At 34.0% G+C, this 11,446-nt stretch overlaps 1 protein-coding gene and 1 long non-coding RNA gene across 5 annotated transcripts; both read left to right on the top strand.

Moving 5' to 3' along the window:
• Window positions 1-794: 794 nt before the first annotated feature.
• Window positions 795-4,591, top strand: LOC119188655 (sorbitol dehydrogenase-like). Its single transcript, XM_037436532.1, has 8 exons — window positions 795-905; window positions 1,697-1,730; window positions 1,878-2,011; window positions 2,259-2,449; window positions 2,696-2,880; window positions 3,345-3,523; window positions 3,900-4,021; window positions 4,368-4,591. Exons 1-8 carry the CDS (start codon window positions 852-854, stop codon window positions 4,516-4,518), a joined length of 1,050 nt encoding a protein of 349 aa, XP_037292429.1. The 5' UTR covers window positions 795-851; the 3' UTR covers window positions 4,519-4,591.
• A 995-nt stretch (window positions 4,592-5,586) lies between these two features.
• Window positions 5,587-8,140, top strand: LOC119188656. Of its 4 annotated transcripts, none has more exons than XR_005112003.1 (3): window positions 5,587-5,604; window positions 6,488-6,631; window positions 8,010-8,140. It is a non-coding gene; the product is annotated as an uncharacterized LOC119188656 (long non-coding RNA). The 4 variants fall into 4 exon arrangements; XR_005112001.1 differs by lacking the exon at window positions 5,587-5,604 and adding an exon at window positions 5,691-5,708; XR_005112002.1 differs by lacking the exon at window positions 5,587-5,604 and adding an exon at window positions 5,783-5,800.
• Window positions 8,141-11,446: the final 3,306 nt, after the last annotated feature.

Raw genomic sequence — 11,446 nt, 5'->3', positions numbered from 1 at the left:
GCAATGTAGGTAATGAGTAAGTATCAGAGCGAAATCCGCCATTTCAGTCAATATTAGTAAAAACTCGCTATACAGTTTAGTTGATTACTTAGTTTAGCAATAAAGCTGAAACAATTGGGTGTAGACTTCTTTGTAACACTGCCTTAATATCAGTAGTCGAATAATTTTTCGTTGCGTTTTTGCCGACCACGTTTGTTTTAGGTTCCAACAGTAGTTTTGCTAGCAAAAGCTGTGTTACATCGATGAATGTGAAGACAGATTCACGTTCAAATCAGAGTAAATACTTCGAGTCTGTGGCGCCCTGAGGACTTGGGTAACGGGTGACCACAAAGCCGGTACTGCTTTCCGGAGGGCGCTATCTAAGGGGGAGCCAGTTGGGCATATGCCCAGAGCGGCAAAATTGAGGGGCTGTAAAATTGAAGGCGGCTGGGTAGTTGTACACGGAATCCCCAATTTAACCTCTAGGAGAGAAAATCCTACAAAAATTACCATACAAAATAAATATATTTTTGGAATGACAAGCTTATGACTTTTGATTTTAATATAACAGCGGCGAATATAATTCTTGCCTAGAGTGGCTAACGAATTAGATCGAGCCCTGACTTTTAGAAACACAGACGTGGGCGTACCTACATGTATAAATAAAGCTCTAATATTTACTCGTACTTACCTACAATCTGATAACACTAAGATACTATGGCAAAACAATTAAATTGTTTTACTTGATTTACATACGCATTCGGAAATTATAGATAAAGTTATCTCTACAATATAAACATAATAATATTATTCGTTAACCGCTAAAATGTTCCAGTTCATAATTGGTTAGACTGGTTAAAAGTTCTATCAAAATGCGTGAAGAAAATTATGCTGCTGTACTTCACGGGCCATACGACGTTAGAGTTGTGAGTACTTAATTACCTAAGTACCTATTATCTTAGGATTCTAAGATGGGTATCTTCTACTAAAGTTACAAACAAAATATCAACACTTTTATTGATTACTAAATTTTGATTGCAACTGCCCGAATTAATATCTTTTGCGTTCCTCTCCAAATGATTGGTTAAATCATAGCTATTTTAAGAATTTGGATCAAATGTATGCTAAATTTCATCTTAGTCCATTTAGGTACACCTTGTTGCAAACATTTTTAACACAGATCTAAACATTCAAAGATTTTACTAACTTCTGGTATAACACCCAATATTAGTAATATAGTCGTATGTGTATAGTTCTGATGTAATGACTGTCGGCTTATTCACTAGCCTGGGTCTAGGAGTAGAAATAAACATCTACACACTGTTCAATCAGGAGTAGTTCTATGGTCATAGGTAGAAAATACCCAATACAGAAATTAGGCACTACGTTGTGTAATGTGCCCATTTATATTTTAATGATAAAGTCTAATTTGTAGACCAGGAACCAAGTCAGCCTGCGCTCTACTTGCGACCAAAATTTTTATTTTTATATTCCCTTTATTTCCAGGTTAGGGCAAAACATAAATAATTTGAGCGCCCTAATTCTGACGACCTAGTTTTGTCTTTTTGACGTTTTGCATCCCCAGGTAAAGATGACTTGCACACACTCTTACGCCTTATACCTAATCGTGAAGGGGTAATACAGGTTTAGACTCTAGACTGATGACCAGAAAAACCTAATATCACTTTACCAGTGTTTATTGTATTTTTGATTACATCAAAAATTGCCTTTACCAAAAATCTCGGATAATGGTGTGTATTTCTATTATATTTTTTTTTTATTAATTGTTATTATTGATAATTCCATCCTTTGAACGATAAAAAGAGAATGTTAAGAATAGCAATCATGCAAGTAGTTAAAAAAACTTCACCAGATTTTCATTTTTCATTCATTTGTAGACGTTTTGGTGAAGATTGAATGCGTGGGCATCTGCGGATCCGACGTGAAACTATACACGACGGGCTGTTGCGGCATGGATGTGTTCACAGAACCCTACGTCATGGGACACGAAGGCGCCGGTATAGTTGTCAAGGTTTGAACTACCAGAAAATCATAATCATCAACTACATAATGTCCAACAAAGAATCTGTATTTGACCACATGGCTAAACTTAGCTTCAGCCCAGTCTGGGAGACCTATTCCCGCGCAAATAATACTTACTAGTGTCCATGTTACACAGCTATCCCGCCACTTCAACTTTACATAAGAAACAAGCGCCAAATCGGATAACGGCAAATTGATGCTGTAAGTACCTACATACAAGTTATTTATTGTTCCAGGTGGGTGCCAAGGTGGATTCTCTGAAGGTGGGCGACCGCGTGGCAATAGAGCCGACGCAACCATGTCGATCATGCGACCTGTGCAAACGGGGCAAATACAACTTGTGCGTAAAGCCCCATTACTGCTCATCGCTGGGCGCACCCGGCAACCTCTGCCGGTACTACAAGCACGTCGCCGACTTCTGTCACAAGTAAATATAATTTACGCAACGCACAGTTTCGTTAAATAACTGCGAGCCTCTGTGGGTACCAATTGTACCTTTACATGTAACGTCTGACATGGAAATGATCAGAAGCATGTAAATTTGACCAAAAACAAGGGACTTTTAAGTGACAAATGTATAGTGCTGACGATAAGACTTTCCTTTTAAATTTAATTTTGCTTGCATTTGCTCATTTACACCTAACACAATGACAATAATATTTTTGTATACCAGAATGCCAGATAATCTCACAATGGAAGAAGGAGCCGCTGTACAGCCCTTGGCGATTGCCATACACGCGTGTAACCGCGCCAACATCACCCTGGGATCCAAACTCTTGATTCTCGGTGCTGGCCCCATCGGCATACTGTCTGCCATGACAGCCAAGGCCATGGGAGCCAGTAAAATTATTATGACTGGTACGTAAAGAAGAATCACTTAAGTAGTTTAGAGTTAAGCTGAATAGTGACACTTTTTGAAAAAGGTATTTTTATTGCTTTTTGCTTTTGTATAATCTTCGAATCTTCTTCGCCACACAAAATACATTTGTTGTGCAACCAGTGGTCAAATGATTTTACTATTTGTTTATATATGTTTAGCAAATATATTTAGGTTTAAGTCCAATAAAAAACATAGGAACACCGAAGGCAGAAGATTGCGCGTTCGTTACATACCCACGAGATGGACCGACCAAGTAAAAGACTCAGCGTCCTCTAAATTCCACCCACCGTAAGAGACGCACTGGACAGAAAATGGTGGAGGCAGATCATCCGCTCCAGATGCAACCCTAGTGCTGACCACGATCCTCAGATTTGAGGGACCGATTAGAGAGAGATATTAAAGAAAACATATGTGACATACAGTTATACCCTCGTTATTCCAGATGTAGTTCAGTCGCGCCTGGACATAGCCATGGAACTCGGGGCGGATTACACATTGCTCACCAAAAAAGAAGACATAGACGAAGAGACGGTAGAGAAGATTATTGAAATACTGGGCGAGCGACCAGAGATCTCGATGGACGCGTGTGGGTATGGCGCTGCGCAGAGAGTGGCACTGCTGGTGAGTGTAGAGTAACAATTTATTTTATAGCCTTCTACTCGCAACTCCATCCTCGTGAATGTCTATCCCCATGATGATTCTTGGAACGGATTACCGAAAATAACTGGAGCCTATCTAAATTTACCTGTGCGTCTTTTTTCGTCTTATAGCGGGTGTGGTATATAAATACTGAATAATCGAACTTTTGTAAATTTATTATAATATAATCTTACTAAGAAGTTTTTAATGGCGGCACTTCGCGCATTATAATTCTTGTCTTAAATAATGTGCCTATACGTTTAGTTAGAACTTGATCTAACTGTTACGCCAAATAATACCCAATTATGGTTGAGGATGATATGAGAAATATAATATTGAATTTTATATTCTATCACAGGCAACCAGAACCGCTGGTGTGGTGCTGGTGGTTGGCATTGGCGAGCCGAAGGTAGAGCTGCCGCTGTCCCAAGCGATGTTGCGAGAGGTCGACGTCAAAGGATCATTCCGAATCATGAATACGTATGTATGACGACGTTATTCGTGACGAATATGTTGTGGTGGTAGGTCTCTCGTATGTAAGGGGTCGTCATCGTCTTGTTGAGTTTTTAGTTCACTCAAATTAAATTAGGGGTACCTCGCAACACATATTACATAACTATGTCGTTGAGGCCCTTGGCAATGTTTTCCATGATGGAAACCCAGTTTAAAGATATCTTTCCAGTCTCCGGTTAAGAGTGCGAGGATCTGTAGAATAGTTCCGATTACAAGTGTAGCCAGCTCTCACCGGAGTCACCTGTGAGCTGCGCAGTGCTGTTTTGTCACAAACTATGAAAACCAAAGTTAGTAACAAATAATTTTTGAACAGGTATCCAGCCGCCATATCAGCAGTTGCCAGCGGGGCTATCCCCCTAAAGAAGTTCATCACTCATCACTTTCCTCTGGCAAAGACAAAGGAGGCGCTGGACCTCGCCAAAACAGGATCCGCGATGAAGATTATCATACATGTGCAAGAATAAAGACATTAATATACAGTGGATTTTATTTAATACGAAATTGTTGTATACAAAAATATATATGATGTGTATTTACTTATTTTATTTTGGTACTTACTTATGTATTTTAAAAGTTATATCTGGTGGTCACACCGTCAAAAAAGAACACCACGTAAAATATACCTTTCAGATGTTACTACTATGTATGTTACTTATTAAGTATAATTCTCCAGAGAAAACTTATAAAAAACTTTATCAAAGAATTTTGGCGGCATCTAATATCGTATATTTTGATTGAAGTGAGGAATAATTCATAATTACTCACGGGACATCACTATTCTAGATTAGACCATTGACGTACATTATGCCGGCGCCACACATAGCAAAAATATTTGAACACTAATTTGAACTCTTGTTTGAACTCATCTGTGGCACGGGTATTTGCGTATTTGTGCAAAGTTCGTTTAAATGTTTGCGTACTTGCCATTCAGACCACACATCAAAGCGTTCAAAGTTATCGAGTTGCTTGAAGGAGAACCGATTATAATATGAAAAGCTGAAAGTAAAAATCATAAAAGTTTTAATTTGGTCAGTGTCTGTAACTGTGTTCAAATGTGTGGCAAAGTCTTTGTTCAAATATTTGTCTGTTGTGGCTCCGCATTAGACACATTTGTCTGACATATAACCTGTGTTGCCACGTCATCGGATTTTTAAAACTGATATTTTGGCTTTAAATCTTTTAGCAGAGATTAAGTGGTTTTAGTGGTTGGTGATTTTTGGTAGTGGATTACGTAACAACAGTTAGTTCGAAATACGTAAATCCCCTAAAATATTATACGCATTTTGTCACATACATAATATAGATATTTCTGGAAAAATATTGCTTGCTGAAAAGGTCTAATTGTACTACTGCGACCTAAACAAAAGGCTCGAGGAAAATTACGCTTTTAGTAGTTCCATATAAGTAATTTCTTGCGGATACGCCCAAAAAAGGCTTAGCAACACTGCATTTGACAGTTGACAGTGACAAGGCGGCTGGTATAGCGGCTGATGCACCCGCACCAAAGATAGAAAATTTGTTATCAGACCCGTTTAACTCGGCGAAAAAAAGTAACACAATAGCGATGAGCAGCTATCTCACTTTTCACGATTTTTCCATACATTTAATGAATCGTTCCTTAAATGTCTCCTTCTACACAACGTCCTTTATTAGTGTGTGTATTATAGTATAAGCTGTCATTCGATCGCAAATAAGCGTCTCTAATCTCGGATTTTGAAACGACGCGTAGCGCCATTTTTTATTGTGGTTAACCTTTAACCGCTGCTTTGAAATTGAATTTTCCGTTGCAATTCGCTATTTGGATTTGAAGGCGGTTTTCATCTATTTATTATCTAATTATAGTGCTTTATTGTGTGTGAATGTTTTTGTAAACAATATATTATAAAAGCAATCATTTAGTGTTTACCAGTTTAAACGTGTAATTGTTTTCTTCGTATAGTTTGGTTTATTTGATAATATAATGGTTTATAAGTGCTCTGTTCCCGGGTGCGGTACTCCGAGGCCGAGGTATTAAATATTATAGTGTGCCGTTCACAAATAAAAAGAAGGTGGGAAGAGTGGTTAAGGTTATGTCCATTTCTACAAAATTATCTTCCTACTAAAAAGCGAAAACATTCGTTTTGTCATAAACATTTTATTCCCGAACATATAAAACAGAATCTAAGATTAACACCTAATGCGATTCCTTTAGTAAACTTAGGAAATACAGATGAATATAAAGTCACAAACCGAGATTTGATATTAGAAATTGAACCCACTAGTAGCATTACTGAATAGCATTGCTGCTATTAAGTCATTAATATCAGATTCTAATGCTGAACTCCTACGTAGTAACAAATATACCAATGACATCTGTTATAAATCGGCCCAAACCAATTGTACCATATCTATGATGTACCTCATTTATTGAAATGTTTTCGCAATAATTTTCAGACAAAAATCCTACTCATTGGCAACCAAAGGGCAAAGTGGGAGTATATTGAGAGACTTTATAAAGTGGATGGTTTTGGTGGCAGAGCAAGAAGCACCAAACTTACTGAGAAGCACATAAATCCAACTTCATATGACAAAATGAAGGTAAATAAATATACATTGTTCTATCATAGTTGTGTTTACAAGTCTTGACTGATTAATAAAAGATTGAAATTCTCCCCTTATTTAGCATGAGTTATTGTACTTTGATAATTGCTCCTAATATACTTTTCAATATTGACATTATTAAAAATGACCCTTATGCAAACTCTAATTGGCCTAACTGGCATCATATTTATTGTGCTGCTTCAAAGAATAATGCATCAACTGTAGGCATAGGAGTTTATCACCTACAAATTAATATTATAAAAAACCTCCTGGACTGGATTTATTTTATCGACAGCTGCCATAACAGTTGATGACAGGTCAAATAATGCCATATGAATAGAACTGTGCTTATGAAAACCTTTTAGATCAGCACAGAATAATTTATGTTTTTCGAAATATGAGTAATGAGCAGTTAGTCTGTAAATTACTTTCCCAATAACTTTTGAAAATTACGAATTTTTGCTATAACAATAAAAACATTATAGACCTATAATTCTTCATATTACTTTTTGGAATATAATACATAAAATTATTCCTGTAAATATTCACTTATATAATGAAATATGTCTTCATCAATTAAAAAGGTTTTTAATTTAAGTTTAAATATATCTATGTTTTCTATGTTTACAATACAACTTGTAATTTATTATACTATAATCTTGGACCCATGCAGATAACGCTCTTATCTAATAGAGCTGTATTGTTAGGTAGCATTTTTATTTAGTTTGCTATAATATTTAGTGTACATAATATATGTAGGTTTCTTTTTACAAATATTGAAATTTCGTATATAAATAAACTAGTTAATGTAAGAATTTTTCCTTAAGTTCCTTCCAGTTTTAAGTTGCAGTACACCTGGAGCCCTAAAAATCGTATGGCTTCTGCCTGTAAGTGATAATTTATAGAAAGCAATTTAGTTGCTGACCTATTCTTGAAAAAATAAGATGTTTTCTTTTAAAGTAATTTATAAATGGTTTTCTGTAAGCCAATTTACAATGTCCTCTAATGCCTTATTTACTCTAGCCTCTAGTAATGACTGAGTTTTCTCAGAGAATATTACCGTACTATCATCAGGAAATAAAATCATATCATCATTACTGATCCTTTTCCTTTCATGTTTCCAATAAATCGTATTCTGTGATTAAATTAACCACTTTCCCAACTTGAAATTGGCATAATGTACAATTGTCATAAAAACCTTAATATAATATGTTAAATTGCCGTATTCTTGTGAAAGTATTGGCCAGAATATAAATTTCTTTGGGCCATTTAATTAAATATCTTTAAGCTCATAACAAATTAAATAAACATACCATGATTAAAATCGTTCATTTATTAATTTACAAATATATTATTTATATTATTAACATTTCAGGTCAAATTTGCAGCCCAAGTTTTTAGCCGGCAAGTGGCTACATCACTAGAAATCCAGATGAAGTCTCTGCTATCTCTCAAGGATCATGATTACATAAGTTTAAATAAAGACATTGAAATGGTTTGTTCACAGCAGAAATTCTTCTTTTATAAATAATTTCTTTGATAGTTTAAATGGTCTTGGTCATTATGGGAATAAGTTAAAACATGCTCTTTCATATAATTCGGAGCACATTGGAATGATGCTGTGAAAATGCTAGCTTCAATGCGCTTTGACGCTTCCAATGAAAGGGAAAGGAAGCCTTTATCACTGAAGCATTTTGAACATAATATAAAAACAATAAAACATTTGTGGTCAGATCTGCTGAGAATTGATGGTGTTAAATTTTTAAGTCTTAGACGTCTTAATCAAGATCCGATAGAAAACTTTTTGGTCAAATAAGGGCACATGGTAATTTTAGTACAAATCCTAATTGTACTCACTTTGTATCGGCTTTTAAAACCTTGTTGATTAACAACATTACTACCGGTAAATCTTTATACACTAATTGTTCTGATGATGATGACAAAATGTTGGGAACATTAAACATTTAGTCAGCCACCAAAAATATGGTTCATACACTGATAGTCTTCAATGTAATGAAACTAACTTTATAGAAATTTCTATACCTAACGAGAATATATTCCAACATATGTCTGTACCCATATATTGCTGGTGCAATTTGTCGTTTTTTGATGTCCAATTTGACCTGCAAAGATTGTGATAATTGTACAAAAGCACTATTATCTCAGAGAGAGTCTAATGTAGATAGGTTATCTTATCCTTCTAATAATTTTAGTCAAATGGTCTGGCAGAGTATTTACATTATTGACAAGATGATGCCTTTCTTTGCAGTGTTTATATTTATTCTGAATTAATAAGTAATTTAATAAAATATATTGACACTACTTGGTTCAACTGTAATATTCACAAAACAGATGTTATTAAAGCTTTTGGTCCTACATAGTTAGAATGCAAGTTAAGCAGTGGTGTATTAATTTTAATAATAGAATGAATAATATTGATTCAAGGCCTAAAGATATAGAAATGGAAACTCTAATCCGTGAGAAAGTTACAAAAGGATTGAGTTATAGATCACAAAGAAGGCGTAGTTCCTAATCTCACTTAATTAAAGTTCTTCATAGTATTTTGTCCACAATTATTACGATTTTTGCAAATGAAATTGATGTTTTTAAAGTGTATTACCCACATTTTTTGGTTTTAAATTAGCTATTATGCTTTCTGTTTATTGTATAAAATCATAGTAGTTTTAAAATAATCTTCATTATGGTGACTGCTAAGCAAATAGTTGTTAAATCTTATATACATAATTATGCTTGTACAACCTAAAATGAGCCTACCAGATAATTGTCAAGTAAATTACATTTCTACAAAAGTAGTATTATGTGTATGTTTTCCAAATTGTTCATATTTTTATTGATTTACATTGTGCAGAATTAGTAATTTTACTTTTAATTTAATATTATATTTTCATTATAATGTATCAACATTTTTGTATTTTGTAGCATTTTTAGTAGCAAATGTGCCATTATATGATATTGCAAAATGTTAAATTATGCATGGAATGCTTTTCGTGAGAGAATAATCATATTCAAATAAATTCTTAGTTTTGTGTTTTAGATTAGTTATTATACCTAATGCATAGTGTATAATGGGTGAATAGCTTAAGTATGTCTCCTTATATTGTGTAAAATTATAGTGCTAGTCTTCACAATTATCTTCATTTTGCTAACTGTTAAGCAAGCCGTTGTTAAAATCTTATATATGCATAATTATGCTTGAACACGGTAAAATAAAAATGTTTATGTTTCCAAAATAGTTCATATTTCTATTCATTTACTATGTACAAAAAATTTTTACCTTTTTTTATTTAAAATCATGTTTTCAATATAAAATATCTAACATTTTTGTCCTTTGTAGTAATTTTTCTTACAAATGTGCCACTAGGCAGTCATTGTATTGTCATTATTTTTAATTTATATAATTGTTATTGTTAAATTTATATGCAATCCAATTTTGTGTCTTGTATGTTATTGTTGATTTATATGACAAAATATTAATAAGTGGATGACAACCAAAAAATCATGTTGTTGCATTTGCCTTTATAATAATGAATTGTAATGATGAAAATTAAAATTATGTTGGTAAATGTAAGCAGCTGAACGGTGTGCACTATTTATGTATTTGCTTTATGCCAGTCCATGTTTTTAATCCGTGCACCACCTTATATAAGCTATGTGACTACTTTGTATACAACATCTATAAAAAATGTGGTAATTGATGACAAAAATAAGCCCGGAGTTCCTTTCTGCCTTTCTTCTTCGGGTAGTCATCTCTTAGGTAGCTAGTGAAAGGCTGGTGGGTTAGCTAGGTAGGGGCCTATATTGTATTCTTCGACGGCGAAGATCGTGATGCATTCCTTTTATTTTATTAAGATTATATCATATACCTTTTTGTCCTGTCGGCTCGAGCTGACTTCTTTTCGTTTTTATCCTTTATATATCAATTATTTTTAAAATTTTAGCGTCTGTAGTGCCTTAGTTGTTTGTTCATTAATTTATTTGATTTGTTTTAAACGTATCATAAGTACAGCAATAACTTTGTTTACCTATATTTTATTTTATTGAACAGAAAATGCAATTATACGGACTGCAATTTTAAGTAAAAAATATTTTCGCTGGCTATCGGTAGATTCTGAAATTATGGTAAATTGAGAAAAGTAATGAAAACATTACTAATAAATCTTTATATTTAGATAAGAAAAGTTGTTTTTATTTTATTTGTCAATATTTTAAATGGGTCAACACGTGACACTACATTTACGCCGTGTACTCACTGTAGAAACCGATAACCGATTTTTGTATTAGTATGAAACAGCCTAAGCACATCCCTAATTATTTAAAAATCGGTATATTCGGAAAATATCGATTTTCAATACGGCTACGTCTCTAGTACTGCGGCCATATTTAATTTTCAACATAACCTGCGTGCAAGTGAGAATAATAAGGGTCACAGGTTTTCACACGGGAAAGAAAGAGTTCCAACTATTCATGAATTAATTGTATAACATAATATAGACATGGAACGCATGCTAGTGTGGGTTTCCTTATCGTGTTAAAATCAATGTATGAAGTTAACCGTCTCTCTAGTTTATTGGTCTCTGTTTGTTATTACGAGGTACAATAAATGAACCACCGATTGTTTTCCTGTTCAAAATAAAATATTAAATGAAATGGCATCAAAGAAGACTTCTGTGCAACAACAAAGTTGTCAAAAGTATTTTGGTATCACAAAAGACCAAGATCAAAAACGAATTCAGGTATAGTTCCTATGATAATTATTTAAAGATAAATTTAAATGTAGGTAACTTTAAAATT

Source organism: Manduca sexta, chromosome 8, assembly GCF_014839805.1.
Source record: "Manduca sexta isolate Smith_Timp_Sample1 chromosome 8, JHU_Msex_v1.0, whole genome shotgun sequence".
Classification (NCBI taxonomy): domain Eukaryota; kingdom Metazoa; phylum Arthropoda; class Insecta; order Lepidoptera; family Sphingidae; genus Manduca; species Manduca sexta.
This window is presented reverse-complemented; position numbering and strand designations above follow the sequence as displayed.